The sequence below is a fragment of the Psittacula echo genome (genome assembly GCF_963264785.1).
Source record: "Psittacula echo genome assembly, chromosome: 1".
Taxonomy (NCBI): Eukaryota; Metazoa; Chordata; class Aves; order Psittaciformes; family Psittacidae; genus Psittacula; species Psittacula echo.
The window spans coordinates 144,070,986-144,092,974 of NC_137735.1; the positions used below are offsets into that span (position 1 = coordinate 144,070,986).

Genomic DNA, 21,989 nt, shown 5'->3' on the forward strand with positions numbered 1-21,989 from the left:
AGATGCCCCGCTGAAGAGGACACTAAATGCAACCACCACCATTTGCACCAATGCTTTTTATGCATTAGAAAGACATGACAAGCCCAACAAGCCACAAATAAGTGCTGCCTGTTCTGTAGGACAGGAATAGAAATGATCCCTGTATGTACTGCTTCATGACACTACACAGTACAACTATAAAAAAAAATAATCAGATTGCTACCTTCTCTTACGAGGAAAAAAAAAAAAAAAAGTCTGTAACTTGTTACTCTTATCCATTAAGTTAAAATTGTGTTAAATTAAAATACCTCAAAATTCTCTGTTTAAAGTACAGATAACATTATCTGTGCTTGCTAAAGAGCATTAACAAGCTGAAAACCTTCAAACACGTTACAGAACTTTCTTGGAGTTACAAACATGAAAATTAGGTAACAAAAAATGCATAGCATAGGATGACAACAGTCAATGGCCACACTGAAAGCTATTAGCTCCTTAAGAACAGTGTTTTAGACACTCCTGCAAACTGTGGAAGCAGACACCTGCTAGAGGCAGAAACCATTGATTGTGGCTGGAGTAGCTCCCAAATTAATACAGAGCCGATAATCAGATCCAAGTATGTGGACTCCTACACATATTTGGTGCTCTGCTAAACTCATGAAGAGCCAAGTGAAGACCAAAGCCTCTTTATTTGTAAGCAGTTGGAGGATGAGGTGATATTTTTAATAAAAAGAACTAAGGATACAAGCAACAAATGGGCAGGAAGAACATGGTGGCATCCAAAAGATGACTGTGATCCAGTTATCCTAGAATTCACCCAACCAATGCAGGGAAAAATCCAGCAACAGTTTTATTTGATAAAAAGAGAGTAAGATCGAGTAGTTTTGATCAACAAGTTTTTTGCAGGCACCATGGAAGGAGTGAGTCACTCATGAGATAAATGAAATAGGTAAGCAGATTACTCAGCTAGTTTCTTGCAAGCATCACAGAAGCAGATCCTCAGGGAAGTTTTAAAGGTGTACAGGGCTGTGGCTTTGCTGAGGACATCAGGAAGGGCATTCCCTGAGCAGAAGAAAGCAAGCATAGCAAGAAGACTGGTATCACTCTGAGGAGTGGGTGGAAGGCATATAAGAGATACTTGCCCTGATAGTAGGGTAGGGAGCCAGTTATTCCAGATGAGGACACTGTGTTGCTCAAATATGTGGAGCAGCTCAAGGAATGAACAGTGTGAGAAGAGCTAACAACAGAGGTATCTTAAATTCCACAGGACTTGCCACAGGGGCAACATGAAAGTTGCACAAGTAAATCTAAAGAAATAAAAAGGAAGCCAACACTTCGTGTTAATGTAACAAAGATTAGATATAATTGCCCTATGTGTAATCCTGGCCAATGAAGCCACTGGAGAACTCCGCCAAGACTCACAAATACATACACCCTCTATATCCTTTCCAACTTTTTTCGAGTAGAAAAGGAAATGTTTATTCCAGATAAATAAATAACATTGTAAAAACAGCAGGCTGTGCTTAAATCTCAGCTCTTCTGGTAATTCACAAGCTTTCCAACTTGTGCTTGTATCAGTTTGTGAAATACTGTGTACATTATACAAGGCTAGTAGGAATTAGGTTTTAAATTGCGTTATCATGATAAACATCCTTCTCCCAATTCTAAGGTCAAACGTTGGCTTCAGTGGTTTAAAACCCACTAATCTTTAAGATGGATTGCTTTTTACCCTCCATATGACTCAAGGCTGCAAAGCTTTCAGATAGAACAAAGCACTACTTTTTTTTAGGTTCAGTAATTCTTAGGACAGCAGCTTTCTAGACCCAGGATGGCAGCACATAAGGAAGCAGGGGGTCGGGGGGCACGGGGGGTGGAAGGAAGAAGAAAGAAACCAAATGGCAACTTGAGTCCTGGTACCTCCAATGGCAAATCATGAATTGAAGCTGCATAGGCCAGGGACTCACTTGGTTTAAATGCATTCTCTGCAGTCAAGAATCTGTACCAAATCATAATCAGAGCTAATGCCTCCAGGCTCTTTCCTTGACTAGGTTACCATCATCATAATTCCAGTTATTAATAGTGAAACATTAAAATATATAGATTTCAAATTGTTTGAACTCTCATTTGTCAGAATCAAGAATGATCTGCATCTCTGATCTGCTATTGCCTGTGATCACATTCTGCAAGCAGCAGGCTTTCCTTCCCATGAACACTTAACACCTCCTATTAGAGACTTGTTCTCCCCCTCTTGCTATTTTATCATCATAGCTGCAATCTAGGTTGTCCTCCAAATCCTTAATCATCCCCTGAGAAACCTGTTAGCAGGACAAGCTGCTTCCCTTTCTGTGTGTCTTTCCCAAGAATGTTTAGCTTCCAAACTTGTCTCTGGACAAGACATCTCTGGTTTCAGTCACGGTGAAAACAGGGATCCACCCGTGCTTGGCACCTGCAAACACTTTCTTGGGGCCCTGTAACCAGCCTGATTAAAATGATGTAAAACAGCTTCTTAAGAAAAAAAAGCCAGAACAAACTCATGCTGTTAACTAGTGTGATTTAACACAGAAGAAAAGGGTGAGAGGTCCTCACCTTCCCTTACTCTGCATGATACCTGACACACACCTTCCCCACTTTTACACTGAGACTGCAGAAGGCTTCTCCACCAGTCTCTTGGTGCTTGTATCATCTCACAAACAACTGCAGGCAACTTACAGCACCTTTTCCTTTCACAAGGTTAATTTCTACAGGCTGCAGCTTTGGCCAACCACATGTGTTTATACTCACATCAGGAAACAAATCACCCTTCCAGTGGTTCAGCTGCTGTTACCTGAGTTTCTTTGAAACTAGTTATTCTGAGGTGTCTTATCTCTGATTATGATGTTATCTTATGTAGCTGGACAGAATAGTACGATGCAGATAAACTCTGATACTTGAAAGGGGTATAATCTCTTATCTCTATTCTTTGCTGTTAGTATTTCATTTCTTGTAGGCAGTAAAAATAAGTGACTTTTTAACTGCGTATCATCAGTGAGCATTTCTGACACCGTCATTCAACAGTATGCTCACATGTCTCAATAAGGGAACATCACTTAAGACAGACTTTGTATCATAATTTAAAAAGAAATACAATTTTTTTATTTTTTTTTTTTTTTTTTTAATTTACAAGAAACAACTCTGGAACAATCTTAGCAATAGCTTTTTCAGATGGGATCATTCTTGACCCAGAAGCCTTTGCAGTAATGACATTTTTTTGCTGTCTGCCCTTTTCAAGATCAAGGGTAAAAAAACCATCATACTGCTTGCAAGCATGGCATCATTTTCACACAGATTAGAGACTTTTTCTTAGTGTGGTTATCAATCATTGCTTAAATTAGACCAACCTTTTCAGTGTTGTCAACTCCTATATTTAATAATTCTATTGAAGTTTGTCGTGGTTTAAGCCCAGCCGGCAACCCAGAATCATGCAGCCGCTTGCTCACTCCCCCCGCCTCCTTCCTCCCCCCACTCTCAGAGGGATGGGGAGGAGAATCGGAAAAATGTAACTCCCATGAGTTGAGATAAGAACAGTCCAGTAACTAAGGTATAACACAAATCACTACTGCTACCACCAATAATAATAATGATAAGGGAAATAACAAGGGAAGCGAATACAACCGCTCACCACCCGCTGACCGATATCCAGCCCAACCCAAGCAGTGATCTTGCCCTTCCGGGTAACTGCCCCCAGTTTATATAGTGGGCATGATGTGCTGTGGTATGGAATACCTCTTTGGTTAGTTTGGGTCAGGTGTCCTGTCTCTGCTTCCTCCTGGCTTCTCTTCCTCCCTGGCAGAGCATGAGAAAGTCCTTGGTCAGAGTAAACATTACTGAGCAACAACTAAAAACATTGGTGTTATCAGTGCTGTTCCCAGGCTGCTGTTCACAGCACTGCACCAGCTACTAAGAAGGAGAAAAATCACTGCTACTGCTGAACCCAGGACAAAGTTCCAGTAGATGAAATACAAAACTCTTATTTAGATGCATATTTTTCCCCAGTTCTTAAGGTTTCAGAGAAAAATTTGAACACAAGAAGCTAACGCAGTCCCAGAAACTCAGGAAGCAGAGAGAGCACAGGAATGTAACTTCATGGCAACTTCATGACTTCTGTTGCAGCATGGATTTTTAGTAGCTGATGTTTATAAACATGGCCATACACATGGTCATTTCCCTAGTATCCCACGGACAGTTTATTCTCTGTGGTTGCAGAGTGGTAATACTGGACAGACAAGCCACTCATGCACAGCTTGCTCTGACCCTTTGGGATTAGGAGCACACTATTCAGCTATGGCTACTTAGCCTTCAGCATCAAATTTGCTTGAAGAGCTCGAGGGCTGCTTGCAGGATCCCAATCTAACAAACCACACATGGAGTCAACTCGCACCCAACTTAGTAAACGCCAGTATCCATTGCTGAAAGAACTCTTCCTGGGATCAACTAGTCTCCTCAAACTACAGCCAGTCCCTGAACTTCATCATACTTTGGGCTCAGAAAGGGCTTCTTAGCTGGGCACAGTACTACTCATGATGCCTGGAAAAAGTTCAGCTTGAGTGCAGGGCTCAGTCTAATGAGTCCTTTCCTGCAGCCAGCTCAGATCTAGCTGATGCACATGAAGGCATGATCCAAGCTGCTACACGTGGTGTCAGTCTTGTGTCTGCAGCGAGCTCCCCATTTGCTGCAGGTTACCCTTCCCAGATAACCATGAGGATTTGGTTGTCTACATTTGCTTGTGGAAGCATTATATCTGTACGAACAATTAGGTTTAATTATTCAAAGTGACTGATTGCAGGTTAAGTGCAAAAAAACACAAAGAAGACTCAATTTTTCAATTTATGTTATATAATTCAGTGTCCCAGCTTGTGAGGCCGCTACCTTTACATCATCGCAAGTCTGACAACTGGTTGGACACGCTATACCAAACTTGGAGGGAATGCTGTATGCAAACAGATCCTTAAATTTGCTCCATGTGACAATGACACTGGGGCTGGGTTTTCCCCATATTGTTCCAGACTTCTGTTTTTATTTCTTTCACTGCATCACAACACAGGTTTCTTTCCTTCATTGGGTCACATTCCTTCAGATGATTTTCCATTACACGTTAGTTCTATGAGAAAAAAAAAACAACCCAAGAAAAAAAAACCCAAAGGAAACAATAAAATAAATAAATAAATAAAAAATAAATAAAAAAAAACCAACTAAGAAAAAAACCCAACCCACAATTCATGCTCAAAATACACATTCACAACTTTGAGCTCTTATCTACAGAACTCAGCATCTTTTCACATACCCACCGATTCCTTCTATTGCAGGAGACAAGAACATCCTTGTGGACAAATGAACCCTTAATTTGTAAGATCCTGACTTCCTGAGAAAAACAAGTAACAGGAGCAGAAGGGTGTATGTGAGCAAGAACTGAGGGAAAGGAATGGAAGAGTGGTCAGCACAGAATGCATCTAATCATTGAGGTAGGCAGCCTTTACTGTACGCATTAGCAAGCAAGATAGAAAAGGGGTACACACAGGAATCCTGGCCTGGGACATCTTCTAGTGCCCAATCATATAATCTGGGTTCTTCACAACTGCAGTGAATTAACACCATTTTTAATATTTTTTGGTAAACACAGCTACCTTGTACTGAGATATGGAATAGTCTTGAAAAAAAAGCACACACACCGTCTACCTAATACCAGAAAACAGATCATAACAGCTATAGGCAGTGCAGCAAGAAAACAACAGAAAAAGGCCACATGCAGTAAGCTTAAGTTAAGCAGCAAAGTGAACCCAGGAAATGGTTCACTTGTTGCTTCTTGATAAACATTTTATTACTTTATGCAAATTCAGGTTGGTGATTTCCACCCCCTAAGAGCTAGTGTCTGCAGTGTGTGTTTGTTCACTAAACCACATATATCATGACATATATGTGCGTAAGAAAGAAACCATAAAGAAAAATGAGATGGTAGCAAGACAAAAGGTGGAAGGATGAGCAATGGGTGGCTCTGAAAGGACATGTTAATCTCCTCACTAGAGGGGAAAAAAAAGCCCTTGCTTGATGATGACAACAGGTTATTGTATTGTAAAATTACATCCCATCACTTGGGTATTATTCCAAATCACCATGCTGAGCACTAGCATGGTTTTGGCTTTAGTACCATCACTGTCAATTATCTCAGAATAATTTACCACTAAATCTAAATATAAAAGCACAAAGTATCTCTTAACATATGCAGTATAACTGCTCCATAACCAACACAAGATTGTGCACATACTTTTAAGCAGACACTGAAAAATACTAAAAAAATAATTGGTATCCATATGTTTACATGAATACCTACCCAGTCTTCTTTCAATGTAACATAAAAATGCTGTATCAGCCTCAGAGTCCACAAGCTATTTTTATTTCCTGATCTCTTATGTCTCCACAGTGACCTAAATAGTCAAATAACTTTACAAAGGAACAGTCACACTTTTCTTGGTGAAGTTATAGACAGTACAGCTTATGTCAGTGGGAGTGATACATTTATAACCGTACTCGTGAAGAATAACATACAAAAGGTTGGGGTCATAAGCTGTTAGCTTCTTCAGCATGTGTAACCAGCTCATGGATACTAAAATAATCACGGCTTTTAGATACCCATAAGCCTGACGTCAGTATGTAAACAAGAAAATCAGCCAGCTGCCACTAAGCCAGTACACTGCTAATGACAAATGAATTCTATTCAGCATTTCGTTAAAAACAGAGAAAAACTACCAAATAGTTATAAATTATGGGCTTTGACGTTACAGGTAGAAATGCTCATGGTTAATGTGGATATAAAGTTTAACATGAAAAATACCAGTGCTTTCAAATACATTACATAAACCTAAACAGACAAAAATCTCACATTCTTGTCCTTTTTCCTATTCCTTTCCAGTTCTCCTTCACATTTCCCAGTTTCTCTCTCTACAATAGCCAAAATATTAAATGGTAACAATTTGTTCACAGGTCACATAGGGGTTTTCAAACACCCTCTCCCTTCCTGACTGTATACACAGAACTAAGATACTGGATTTTTGGTACCAACTATCTAATAGGTTCTGAAATTGCAAACAGCTACTTGGGAAGCTGTGTTGAACCAATCCAGCCAACTGCAGTCCCAATCACGACCGACAGCTGGAGACGAAAGCAGTTAGCTATGCCACTGCTGCACCATGTGCAGATTAGATTGAAGTAGGGATGCAGGAGACTCTTCGCAGAGAATTTTTATTCTGCTAATGTATTTCTACAGCTACACAGAAAGCTGTAATCCCATGATCCTTGCTGCCTTTCTGCCACAACTGGCTCATCTCCTGCCTCTCATCTCTCCTCCATCGCATGTCCCCCCACTCTAAAAAAGATCCCATTAATTCCTCCTGAAAAAAAGCCTGCACAATACAAAGTGGTCTTGCTCAATTCTTGAGCTTGCCTCTTCTTCACCCTTCCTACAATTCCTTCTACCACACTCCTCACACATACAGACGTTTGTCATCTGTTCTCGAACTACTCCACAGGCTTAGTGACAGCATCCTACAGAGATCTCTGTCACAGCCATTCTCAGTCCTTCTCATTCTTCTCCAAACACCTCCTTCCTGATTCAGTCTCCTTCATTAAAAGCATTCTTAGACATTCTCATTTAAAATAGGAACCTTGACCCCACTAATTACCATCCCACTTCCTTTTCCTTTCCAAAGTCAGTAACTACACTGTTCCAACAGCTGGAAAATATGCAGGATGAAACTGGACAAAGGAACGTCGAGCAATCTGCATCCCATCCTAGTACTCCAACAAAACCACTTTTAATGAACTCTCTAGTGATGTCTCCTTGGCCAGTGCTCACAATGTATCTTACACAAAATTTCTTCAATTCTTGACCTCCCTTGGCTTTGTAGCTGCAAACCCCATTGTGTCTTCATTCCTAATGGCTGTTTCATCATGCTCCTCTGAGGGTCTTGCTCACTCAGCAAGATTGTTTTGTTGCTTCACTTATTTTCATCCATTCACTGTAGCAATGCTGCTGCTAAGACCTTCCTCCTAACCTGTAACACTGATCAGACAACTGCGTGTATTAAGTTTCTCCTCCATATTGGACCAGCACTTTAAAGGCCTTGGTTCTAAGTATCACTATTACATATACTCACTCTTCAGAGGTGTCCTGCCTCTCACTGGACTTTATCACTCTTCATCTCTCAGTTTTCAAGCAAGTCTTGAATAAGCTTAGAAGGGCTCATTGTAAATATCTGCAAAACTAATGAAAGGCTTCAAAACCTTCCTTCTGAATGATGCACACCAAAACCATACAACTGCTAACAGATCTTGGACAGCAGTATTCTAACAATATTGCTTGAAATATTTCCAATAAAACCATAAACATTTGTAGGATGAAGCATTGGAAACAAAAGACCTAATCCAAAAGAAGAACAGGCCCAAGGGAGTCCATGGGAATCAACATGCCAGCAATTCCGCCCTTAGCCTGTACAGATCTATATAGTCTTCAGTTTCCAGCTGTATTTACATACAGAAGGTTTGTATTACTACTCAAAGTTTATCTCAGCATTTAAACTAGCATGTAATGTTACAGTGACAGGTAACTCCAGTCACCTGATCTTGTAGTTGAAATTGTACCCTTAGTATCACTACAGCTAAGTAAAAGACACCTTTAAAAAAAACATCCTAAAGTCATCAAGTACAGTCTTGGATGAAGGAATTTTTCTCTTTGTCAGTCAAAGACAATTTATACCAGCTTTCAGAAAACCTCACACGCTATCAAGTTGTCTTAGCATCTCCTTGGAGGTACCAATGTGAAAAGGACAGTATCAACCATGTTATGTCTTGCAAGCTACTGCCCTTGAAACACTTGAGTGACAATCTAACCAGAAGCACAGGGCGGGGTGGATGGGGGAAAGAAGGGTTAAAATTCAGGATTAAAGCTTTCTGCTTCTGTTTTTCCACTTGTACTTCCTCAAAGCAAAATAGAAGCCTAACCATCACCCCACCATTCCCCATCTTCACCCAAAAGTAGCCAGGACAAAAACTTAAGGGATCTTAAGCATGCACTTAAAGTTTGTAGGATAAAGGGACCTGCAGAAGTGCTGTATTCAATTAATGACTTAAGGCAGGCTTTGCTTTCCTGCTTTTCTTGAACTGAGGCCTGCACCATTACTCTCCGACTTAGCAAGCCTCCTTTTTAAAACATGTTATGTCACCCAAGTTGGTGTCAGGCATTGCATACTCTTAAAATTTAGGGACTGACTGGATGATATAAGTACTATTGATGCCAAAGGCCTCTGAGGAAACAGTGTGGGAGTTTCTGGCTGGGTGAAGCTCTGGCCTCACTTCAGTTCACCTTGCAAGGTCTGTTATTTCCAGAGAAGGCAAAACACAGAGCTTGCAATATGCTAATGGGAAATAACCTGTTGGACAGATCAGAGAGACAGTACCTGCAGAAGACTGTCTATACCTCTCAGGCTAAAATAAGACTAAGCAATTTGAAAGAGTTTACAGATGCATACAGGTTTTAAAAAATAAGACAACCAACAGTAAACCAAAAACCTATCCACATTACATAGCTTGTGGTATATTAAAAAGTCTTTTAAGAACAGAAGAGATAATGCAGCTCCTTCTCAAGCAGGTGGTAACATCAGCTCCCACAGGAAAAGGTGAACACATACCAAACCATAGTGGACCTACCAGGGCAACACAGCAGGGAGGCAGAGATACTGCAGACCAGAGCTCCTGTTTATAAGCCATATTACTGGGACAGTTGAAAGACTCAAACACAGCTAGAATTCTAATTTGAAAGGAACAGTCACAAGGGACAAGAGTTTAAAATGCAGTTTGACCCAAGACATGAGTCATCTCTTTTCTCTAGAACTGAAACAAGATGGTTGTAGATGAAGATTACCTTGTGAAAGTCATGCTTGCTTCCCATCTAAATAGCTATCCGCTTAAATACTTCATTTAAAATCAGAAACATTTTTAAACTCACAATTAGCAGGGATAGCGCCTGGTCTACAAGAGTCAACCAGCTCTTTGACTTCTGTGAGACATAAATCCAACTTTGAGGATGGACACTGAAAATGCATTTTTCAAGAAAACTTTAAATTTGAGTTTTGGCTTGAGAAAGAGTAAAAATAATTGCTTAACATAATAAAAAAAAACAAACAAACCTCCATTTGATAAGCAAAGCTACGGCACAAAAAGAAAACAACTCCAAAAGAAACAGTTGTGCATGTAAATTTGTTACTTGCTAATATGCAAACAACTCCTGGCAAAAGAAAAACTAACCAAAACACACTGTTGAGGATTCCATTGATCATTCGCAATGTAACTGAACTACTGCACACATAAACCATACTTCCACAGGGTTTTATTATTTTTTTTCTAAATCTAAAAAGAAAATATCAGTTCTGACATGAGCAAATGACAGAACACCCACCAGCTGGCATGGCCACAGGAAGGAGCCCAAGTAGAAGAAAGCCCTCTGCAGACTTAAAATACAGGAGTCACTCAGAATATGAGGTTCTCTTTGTGGTTTATGTAGATGCCAAGATGCAACTCCACTTGGCAGTGTGTCTGAGTTCTGAGGATTTCCAAGGACTGTTTTTCATGATGTGTCATTAAAAAGGTGAGAAATGCACTAGAGCTCTTAATGCTATGGAAGGTTTGCTTTTATATACATATTCCACATCTAAATAAAAAACCCCCCACATTCTGGAAAGCACTGTGGTTGATATAGATACTTCTCTAAAAGTGAACCTGTTTTAAAACAATAATATCTATCTCCATAGCACATTTGATGCATCTGCATATAAAAACCTGAACATGAATTCTATTTGACTTACAAAATGTCAATAAACTGGCTAAAACACAGCCTCCTGACACAACCACTTCTATTGATTTTGAGCTGCAAGCAGGAAAAGGGCAAACAAAAGTTAGCTTAAATGCAAATATTTCCAATAGGTTTCTTATTACCAGTTATCACTTCAGTTGCACAAGTATATCGGATATGACTGATAATTTACTGTGAGGAAGGAAAAGGTAGGACTAGATAAGAATTTCACTGAGGTAGAAAAAGATTTCTTGCAACAACTTTGTTCCTGTTTTAAAGCCAGTGTTTGGAGTTCAGGACTTTGGCTTCTATTCATCAGAACACTTCAGAATTTGTTTTATTCCAGTGGTTTCTGTAAGAGTTAAACATGTTTTTAGAGATTCTACTGAATAGGAGTACAATTATTCGTATTACAATACAGATATTACTCAAGGGAACAATTGTGTCTTGTGGGTCTCCTGGGTAAAGCACATGCACACAGAGGGGAAAAAAAATCAATTTCAATAGACACTAAAAATAGATGGCTTTTCTGAGAGAGATGCAAACCTTTTCCTCACATTCGAGCTTCTGTTTAGGTTTATAGTTCATCGACGTTAACAAGGCTATTAATAGAGAGTAACATTTTATTACTATAGTCTCATCTTAAATATATATTTTAGAGAAAACCTTTCCCATAGCATCTTCTAGTCTCCATTCTATATGCCAGTTCCTAGGCTTCTCCATTAACAAAATACTAGGATTTCCTTGGCTTTGCAGGCAGAAAAGAAGTAAGTACAATGGATTAACACCACTCACTTTAAAAAACCAAAGCACCAGCCTTGCTGCAAGTGAACTACCACACGTTTTCATTTCCTTTGCAATTTCCCAAAAGTCTTGACACTCCATTACAAAATTCAGAGTATGTCTTCCCTTTAAAACTATGTCAGCACAAATAGGGAAAATAACCAGAAATGCAGGTTCAGTTGGAGCACAACAGTAGTTACTCTCCTACTGTATATCCAGCTTCTAGTTTGAAAGATAAAAGAGGAGAAGAAAGTAAACTAAGATTTTAGAGTCTAAATGAACGAGGTCCTTGTGAAACTGTTCACAGCAGTCAGGACTATATGCCTCACTACAATCGTGGGTACCCAAAGTCATACAATATTTGTGTAGATTTCCCTAGTGCAAGCATAAGCCTGAAATAATAGAAGAAGAGAAGAATTCAGAGATACTTCACACTAGTCTGGAGCATTCCTGCTGATGGTTGGAGGTTTTTGAACTGCATAGTCCTAGTTTACATGTAATTGGGGCATTTCACAGAGCTAGAGAAGGAAGCAACAAATCATAGAATCATAGAAAGGTCAGGGTAAAGGACCTTAAGACCATCTAGTTAAGAAACTCCATAAGCGTTCTCTGGTGTCTGACTGTGAAGAGAAAGAAGTGAGCAACTACTGCACAGATTTAGTTCACACAAAAAGTTAAGTTCTAAAGAAATCCTTTTGGTGTTGTACATTTATTTACAGGCCCAGGATGGATTGTTGTCACATAATTCCGCTTACCAAAGAAACACGATTCTTTTCCAGAAACTCCTTAAGCATCTCTATTATTTTCAAAAATTGATTCAAAGCTTTTATAGACATAGCTAAGCGTGCTTCAAATACGAAAATAACAGCCCAACCCGCACTGGGGGTTTCCGAAAGTGCAAATCTGATGCAGTAATTATCAACCGAAGGGAAACGTTTTATGAGAAGATGTGATAAACCCTCACACAACTCTCCGGCGTTGCCCTGGGCAGCAATCTGCCCTAATTTGCCATTGATTTTCCTCCGAAACGGCTGGGTGAAGCCCTCCTTCTCCTCAGCCTGCCCGACCCCTGCCCTCCCCGGCCCCGCTACACGGGCTTCCCTCCATTGTTCCTGCGGCCAGGACCCAGTGAGGGCGGTCCCGCCGGGAATGGGAACCCCCATCACAGCCCAGGGCTAGGGCCGGCAGAGCCGCGGCCGCTACCGGGGCAGCAGCGGGCAGAGCTCCGCCAGCCGTGCCCCGCACTGCGCCCCGGTCCTGCGGGCTCGGACACGCCATGACTGTGCAGGATTCCCGGCTTCGGGGCAGTCGCGGCTCCCTCACAGGTGCCTCGCCGGGCGGGGGGGTGCCGCGAGGGCAGCGGCGGGAGGGCCGGCAGGGGCCGCACTCCGGCGGTGGCGGGCCTGGTTGCCCAGGTTACGGCAAGGCACGGCCCGGCCCGCGGGCGAGAGCCCCGGTACCGCACAGCCCGGCGGGCACGCCCCCGGCCCGGCACGCTGCAGGCCGGCCCCGCTGAGCCCGGCGAGCTCCTCCACGCACACGGCTCCCGGCGCTCGGCACGGCCGCCTCCCCGGCATTGTCCGTCCCCGCCGCCGGCCAGCAGCACCTGCCGGCTCCCGGCTCCTCTCCCGCTGCCCCGCACCTACCAGACGGAGCCGTAGGCACCGGAGCCCACTGGGGTGAGGTTCTGGTAGCGCTGGGGCACCTCCCACACCGTCTTGTTCAGCTCCTGCCGGTAGAAGCTGCCGCGGTCGCACATTTTGCCGGAGCCGCCAGCAGCAGTAGCAGCAGCGGCAGCCGCCCCTCAGCCGGGGCGTGGAGCGAAGCGGGCACGGCCGGCGCCGGAGGGGAGGAGGGACCGCGAGGGGAGGGGAAAGGGGGGGCAAGGAAGGCGGGAGGCCGAGGGGGTGGGCGCAGCGTCCGGGGCAGGGGGCGCCCGGCGCACAGGCCCCGGAGCCCCGGGGGGGCCCCCCCAGTGTCCTCCGCGGGGGGTGCGGGGTGTGGCGGAGTGCCAGTTCCGCCCCGCAGCGGCCGGCATCGCTGAGGGGGCGAAGGCTGGCACCGCCCCGGGCGGAGCGTGTGGGTAGGGGCGGACACCTGCCCTTTGGCCTGGCAGCCCCCAGGGTTTCAAAGCCTTGATCACACCTTTCCTGTTTGGTTTCGGCCGCCAGAAGCTTCCCTCGCTCGGGGGGCAGCGGCGAAGGGCGGTGACTCGGCAGCGGGGGTGGGCTGGGACGGGACGGGACATCTCCCATGGACAGCGGGGCTAACAGCGGCCCTCATCTACTGGCGGAGCTCTCGGGTTTACTCAGAGCCCCCGGTACTAGAATTTCTCCTCAGAGCGTTGACTCCTGCATGCAATTATCTGAACGCCTCTGCTTTTCATCAAGAAGGACTTGAGCCCTGAAAATAACAGAGGAAAAATCTTGAAAACTTTAAATCTCCGAAACTCATGCACCATTAAAGTAAAAAGTTCCATTTTGTTTATGGCCTTTTCTCTAAAATGTGCTTTATACAATAGTTCAATGGCTTGTGGAATCATTGCAACACTACTGCAATGTTACCAGTATATTTTCCTATATACTATTTGCTATTTTCCTTCCATAACTTCTTATACTTCCTTGAGCAACTCTAATTAACTTGTAGGTAGCCTGCTTGTGTGGATTCAGTATGTGGAGATTGCTCCACACCTGCCTTTGAATCAGTGTGGAATGTAAATCACACACACTATGTAAATCAGAACCCTCATGTAAGTGCTCTGTGTTTCTATACCATGAATTGCAGTTCACTTTCACAAATGGATGCTCAGGTCACAGTAGGACCTCACCGTGAGCATACAGAACTTGTATGCTTGAATAGCTGTGAGCATGATGAGCCAGAAGGCAAGATTTATGAATGTTCCAAAGAGCAGATAGTTCAAGTTCCATCTCTGAAACCCCAGCCCATGTTGCACAACAGGACTGTCATACTAGGACTACCTGAGTGAACAGTATCAGCAGCTTTGGCATCTGCTCAGTGTATTTCGAATTGAAAAAGACACGGATGATGCTACTACAGCCATTTATCTGCAGCCATCCACTCAAGGGGTACTAAGTACTCCTAAAGCCATAACCTAGTTCTCACTTGTACCCCACTCTATCAGAACAGAAATCTCCAGTCCTCTCCAGACTGCTCCTTGGTCCCATTTGAATTTCTGTGCTGAGGGTGTAGTACTTGTAGGAAATGGTAAGTGTGAAAAACCTAACAAGATGTTAAATTTATCTTTTCTCAGCACCACCATTCTGAGTTTTAAAATCAGAGGAACACTGCAGTCACTCTACAAGCCAAGAAGAAATATTTCTGCCCCTGCCCCCCGCCCCTGGATTAAGCAGGCCCAAATGTTTTCCAGTACCAGAACGAAGCAAATACTGCCTGACTTTTATTCTACTTGGTCTCTGGAGGTGTTTTGGCCTCTGGCCCTCACCCAGTCAGCAAGTGTTAGACTATTTCTTGCTAACTGTGGCCATGATTTTTGAGAGTGGAGTCTATCCGTGTCTGCCCAGGCTTCTAATTGTGCAATTTCCACAGGAGCTAATTTTCTTTTTGTTGTTATTTACAGTCGCTCTCAATTTCCTGTCTTCTGTGAGCTTGTCAGTTATTTGTATTGCAATTATGAGTCTGAGATTGTGCTTGATTACCTTGTTTTATTGGATACTACATATGTGATGTTCTACTCCATGTAATGAGGGAGATATTAGAAAACAGAGAGGCTGGAGGACAGTGTATGGGAGTTGTCTCAGATCTAGGCAGGTTACAGGTCCCCAGAGGCCTCCTGTAAAGCAAGCCCTGACAGCTGCTCCTCCCACAGCAGCAGCAGCTCATCCATCTTTGCTGGTGCTGTGGAGACACATGAGGAAGTGGAAGAGGCAGCTCCCTTGTCAGCCACATTCTTGTCTTTTAGTTCCTGTTTTACAGGCTGGCCAAGTCTGTGTGTGTACAAGGGACGGGAGAGTGAGTGTCCTCTGAAGAGCTGTGAAGGCTTAAGGAAGAGAGAAGGTCACGGCTTCCTCTGTACATATATTGCCTTCTTGGGAGCTTTCATTTCCTATACATGAAATACTGCTATATTAAACTGTGCCTGAGGCTGTGTCAGTGATGCCCATGGACAGGTGGAGGCCCTAAAACTGATGTGGACACTGCACACCCCTTCTCCTCCTGCCCTTATGGCTGTGTAACTCTGATAGTTCCTCACCATGCCAAGTGCTGATGGCCAGAGGGCCATCATCCCAATCTCAGGTCAGCAGGACTCACCACATTTCATATATGTCATTGCATTGCGGCATGAGAGGGAGGCTCACATGCTGCAGTGGAGTGGGTTAAGACACCAGGTAGCACGTGAGGTAGAATCCAGCTGTGTGAGCCTCTCGCCTGGTGAGCAGGGTGTCAGACATGAGCTCTGGCTGCAGGCGTGAGTAGGCCAGGCTCTGGAGCAGGGGATGCGTGGTTCCCCTGATGCTCAGCAGCTCCAGTGGGTACCAAAAGAAGAAAACTTGCTGGTGTAGAAGGGCACTGTCTTATGTTGTGGCTGTTCGTGCACTGCATAGTTAAATCCTACGTTATTCTTACTAGAACAAACCCCCGTGGAAACAAATTAATTTATTATTTTAGCCAGTTCTTAGTTACTAATTTCTAGTTTTTTGTTTTTTTTTTTTTTTTTCTTTTCTTTGATACATTATGGAAAGCTTGCACATCTTTGCCAACCTCCTTCAGGCTCCTTTTGATTCTCATTCTCTCTCTAGCTCTTTCGATTCTCAGTTTAGTAATCACAATTCGTAATACAGTTTAAAGATTGCAACTTTCATATTAATAATAAACATGGAAACTCAAAGAGTATGCCACCTTGCTACTGAAAACATAACATTTCCTGGTTAGAAACATAATCATATTATTGTAAACCCAGCACTGATTTAAAACAGGCTTTGGAAAACACAGGACAAAGTGCTAGCAGATCGGAGTTCAGACTGTTCTCAGTGTAATTGCTGTAAATGTAGGGTAGCTCTAATAAAGACTAAAATGGGAAGCTCAGGTTAGGTATAAGGAAGAAGCTCTCTACTGTGAGGGTGGTGAGGCACTGAAAAAGGTTGCTCAAAGAAGTGGTAAATGCTCCGTCCCTGGCAGTGTTCAGGGCCAGGTTGGACAGAGCCTTGGGTGATATGGTCTGGTGTGAGACGTCCCTGCCCATGGCATTGGGGTTGGAACCTGATGATCTTAAGGTCCTTTCCGATCCAAACCATTCTGAGAGTCTGTGATTCTACAATTCTAAGGGTCAGTGAGGTTTTAGGATGAACCACCTTAATTCTGTCGCTACATCTCTTACAATATAAACCTGAGAATGTCATGAAGATGCTTTCTGTGCTGTTTTCTTTTGAAAATATAAGGAATAATTAACATCCTTATAAAAGAAAAAATCATATTGTAATGTTATATCCATTACCATTAATTAGCCATAGCAGGGTTTTATTTGCAGGTTCTTGCAAATTTCTGAAACCATGTCTATGAATATGTAATTATAACATAGGAAAGCTGTCACTGTTTGTAATGACAGAAAAGATGAAGTACAGGCAGCAGGAAAGGCTTAATGAAGCCTTCTGTAAATAGCGAGTCAATCATTAGGTAGTTTCCATGAGATTGCTTTCCCAGAGACTATATCTTTGTTACTGAATTACAAGACACTTCCTGCATATGCCTGCAAGGTAGTATCACTCTTCTTTCTGCTATCAACACTCTTTGCTGCTGAATTCCTATTTGGAAGCCTTATATAACACCCGAGTTGATTCAGATGACCTACTACAGCCTGAGCCTGTTATGTCCTGTTATAGCTTAAATATTTAAACTGGAGAAGCCTTTTTGATATTGGGAGAAGATGAAGGGTCTTGCTTTGGAGAAAACTTAAACTTTAGCTACTCATTTTGACCCTCAAGTTTGATAATGGAAAATCCAAGGTATTTCATACCTATGATTAGGTATGAAATCCACCTTGAAATCCTGCTGTTGACTGAGGACTTTCAAAATCTGACCTATATCATAATAATTACACGGCAAGAATAGGTTTCTATTCTTTTTGAGAAGACAGATTCTAACATGGTTTACGTTCAGAGCTGAGGCTTTGTTTCCTTCTCTCCCCAATTCTTTATATGTGGCATTGGGATGATCACTAGGTGCCTCTGTGCCACCCTTCCACATTTATGAACTGAGACTAGGATTGTTTCTTGATTTTAAGAATAAATATATAAGATTGATATTACCTCAGTAATAGCACTTGTACTAGCTATGATTATTGTTTGCAGACATTGATAATGTTTTTCAAATATTCTTTTCATCCTGCTGTGGATGCAGAGTGGCAAATATTTTCTAATATTCTGTTAAATAAATGTAATTAAAAACAAAACAAAACAACCCAATAGAAATCAGTCTCCTTTACCTGAAGTTACAGTGAAGTTTATCTTGGCCTCCTGTAGTCTACCAGTACAGGTTGGCAGTGTTTTCTTCATCCAGGAACAACATATGGGTATTATTCTAAGCTCATGTTGATATTAGATTTTCAATGAGATTTGGACTGCAAACATGCTAGCAATTGGTGTCAGAAGTCTCCAGAGTAAATTTAATAAAATACAATATCCTGCTCAGTCATGTCAACAAGGGCTCCTCATTGTATGTACTTTCAGAACAAGGCCATCACCAGAAAAACAAATACAGATTTAACTTCAAAATTATTCCTAATTAAGTCAACAAAGGTCCAGATATAATGAGGGAAGGCAGAGATGGGCTATTAATATATAGTGCTATTTTTTTGCTTTGTATTTCTCTTGCAATCCATGTAATTATGTTGCCTGGTGTCTCACAACAACTCTGTGGTGCTTTATTCTTATGCATAATACAGCATCATTCAAACACAGCCTAATATTGACATGTATAATCAGTAGCCGCAGAGAGCCCAGCACTGCTCCCATTCAAGTCAAAGGCAAATTTCATTATGTGAATAGGAGCAAGAACACATTGTTCCAAATGCATTAATTTGGGTTTATGTCCTGAATAAACATCAGTTATAAATTTCTTCTTGTTGACTCTGAAGACACTCAAAAGATAAAAGCAGATGTGGATGTAAAAGCTGTACACCAGGCTCTATGCTTTTCTGATGCATATAAGAAATCATACTCAAGGAAGGCTGTTTAATTGACTATTGTGTTGTCTCTTTTGGCTCCAAAAAAATCATTATGGGATCTTTAAAATGACTGTGCATTCCTAATCATGAATTCCTCTAATCACAGTTCAAAAATATTTATGTATTGGAGCAATTATATTAATGAGTTGGCAATTTGGCTAAAATTGTGTTCTACACATTAAGTCATTATGAAGCAAGCCTGTTACTTACAGGGCTTCTAAATAGCCAGGGTTGTAGATACGTACAAACTTGCACATACACCTATAGGGCTGCTTTGCTCAGTTCATATGAGCTTCAAAACATGGCAAGCACTAATAAAAATATACAATAATATGTGAGTTTTGATTCAGCTTTAACTCTTTAGGAACACCTAGAGGAAACAGCTACCAAAGCTGTAAAAGCAAAAGACAAATCTCTAGTAAATTGTAAGTCTAGCTTAATATGGGATGCATGTATTCACATGCCTTCATTTGCCATCTGCTACTCATCTACAGAATTCTGTACTTCAACCTGGTGCTGTTGATTAAAGCAGTTATACTCAACTTTATCATACTGAAAATACTGCATCCTTCTCCATTACCGTGCTTTTCAATCATTATTTGATATATTGTGAAGATACAACTCAGGCTATTTGAGACAAATGGTACAAATCCAGTTGTTTTATTGTACACGAACCTCTCCCACCTATCTGCAGGTTTTTTTTCCACTAGCATGAGTCCAGTGCACTGTGGGCTTTTCTACAAAGGGGAAAAGTGGACTTTCTACTTTAATAACAGCTTCCTCATCAGCGATGTTATAATATCACCTTCTCGGTTTTGACTTAATATCCTGTCTTTGGACTCTGCTGAAGAAACTTCTGGTTCCTCAAAGTAAGTGTGTCAGCAAGGCTCCAAATAATGATTGTGATGTGACTGTAATGTGACAAATGTTACTACAAATGTTGAGCAGTGTGCACAATAATAGACCTGATGGAAGGCATGATGTCTGCTGAAGCTTCATAGGGGCTTGATAAAGCCAGTGAAATGGTGGCTGCACGGCTTGGCATGCTATTCATTCATTGAGCACATTTGGACCCATAACATACTTTGCTTGCTGAATATCTGGATTAAACTTTCAGCTATTATTATTATGGCAGGATGGTAAGACAATAATGTGGTGTGTTTCAAATCATTCCAAACAGCCATTTGGATAAAAATGATTCACATGATTCACAGTCTGTTCAAGAGCTGCCATCAATAAAGGGGGACAATTGTTCACAGTTTTGTCATAATTCAGGATGTGTTTGAAACACATTGGATCTTTCAGGGTATTTAGACAAAGCGTCTACTGAAATCTAATAATATTTCTATTAATGAACCAACATAGTCTATATGAAGCTGCTGTGAAAGAGGAGTTTATTACTCCTCAGTTTTTCCTGTACTTACGGGAGCTCTTATGAACTGAGCTGCATAAGCTGTACACACAGGTGAATCAACCTTCTTATATGTTAGAATCATAGAATCATAGAATAGTTAGGGTTGGAAAGGACCTTAAGATCATCTAGTTCCAATCCCCCTGCCATGGGCAAGAACACCTCACACTAAACCATGCCACCCAAGGCTTTGTCCAGCCTAGCCTTGAACACCACCAGGGATGGAGCATTCACAGCTTCCTTGGGCAACCCCTTCCAGTGCCTCACCACCCTTACAGTAAAGAACTTCCTCTTTATATCCAATCTAAACTTCCCTTGTTTAAGTTTGAACCCATTACCCCTTGTCCTGTCACTACAGTCCCTGATGAAAAGTCCATCCCCAGCATCCTTGTAGGCCCCCTTCAGATACTGAAAGGCTGCTATGAGGTCTCCACGCAGCCTTCTCTTCTCCAGGCTGAACAGCCCCAACTTTCTCAGCCTGTCTCTAAACAGGAGGTGCTCCAGTCCCCTGATCATCCTCGTGGCCCTCCTCTGGACTTGTTCCAACAGTTCCATGTCCTTTTTATGTTGAGGACACCAGAACTGTACACAATACTGCAAGTGAGGTCTCACAAGAGCAGAGCAGAGGGGCAGGATCGCCTCCTTTGACCTGCTGGTCACGCTCCTTTTGATCCAGCCCAGGATACAGTTGGCTTTCTGGGCTGTGAGCGCACACTGAAGCCGGCTCATGTTCAGTTTCTCATCAACCAACACCCCCAAGTCCTTCTCTGCAGGGCTGCTCTGAATCTCTTCTCTGCCCAACCTGTAGCTGTGCCTGGGTTTGCTCCAACGCAGGTGTAGGACCTTGCACTTGTCATGGTTAAACTGCATAAAGTTGGCATCAGCCCACCTCACAAGCATGTCAAGGTCCCTCTGGATAGCATTCCTTCCTTCCAGTGTATCAACCGAACCACACAGCTTGGTGTCATCGGCAGACTTGCTGAGGGCGCACTCAATCCCCCTGTCCATGTCACCAACAAAGATGTTGACCAAGACCGGTCTCAACACTGATCCCTGAGGGACACCACTCATTACTGGTCTCCAGCTGGACATCGAGCCATTGACCACAACTCTTTGCGTGCGGCCATCCAGATAGTTCTTTATCCACCAAGTGGTCCATCTATCAAATTGATTTCTGTCCAATTTAGAGACAAGGATGTCGTGTGGGACAGTGTCGAATGCTTTGCACAAGTCCAGGTAGATGACGTCAACTGCTCTGCCCCTGTCCATCAGTTTCGTAGCCCCATCATAGAAGGCCACCAAATAGGTCAGGCAGGATTTCCCCTTAGTGAAGCCATGCTGGCTGTCACCAAGCACCTCCTTGTTGTTTTTCATGTGCCTTAGCATGCCTTCCAGGAGAATCTGCTCCAAGATTTTGCCAGACAGAGAGGTGAGACTGACTGGTCTGTAATTCCCCAGGTCATCCATTTTCCCCTTCTTGAAAATGGGGGTTATATTTCCCTTTTTCCAGTTGTTGGGAACTTCACCTGACTGCCATGATTTTTCAAATATGATGGACAGTGGCTTAGCAACTTCATTCGCCAGCTCCTTCAGGACTCGCGGATGGATTTCATCAGGTCCCATGGACTTGCGCATGTTCAGGTTCTTGAGATGGTCTCGAATCAGATCCTCTCCTACAGTGGGCCTAGGGTCTTCATTCTCACAGTCCCTGCGTTCGCCTTCCAAGACTTGGGTGGTGCGGT

General features: G+C 42.6%; 1 protein-coding gene across 1 annotated transcript in view; it reads right to left on the reverse strand.

Moving 5' to 3' along the window:
• The window catches only part of MAPK11 (mitogen-activated protein kinase 11), a gene marked incomplete at both ends in the record, with an annotated part of 30,911 nt that extends 17,517 nt beyond the window's left edge, over positions 1–13,394 (reverse strand). Inside the window, one exon of the mRNA XM_080630866.1 lies at positions 13,282–13,394. Within this exon, the coding sequence (XP_080486992.1) occupies positions 13,282–13,394 (113 nt within the window). The remainder of the gene's footprint in view (positions 1–13,281) is intronic.
• Between the last annotated feature and the right edge of the window lie 8,595 nt (positions 13,395–21,989).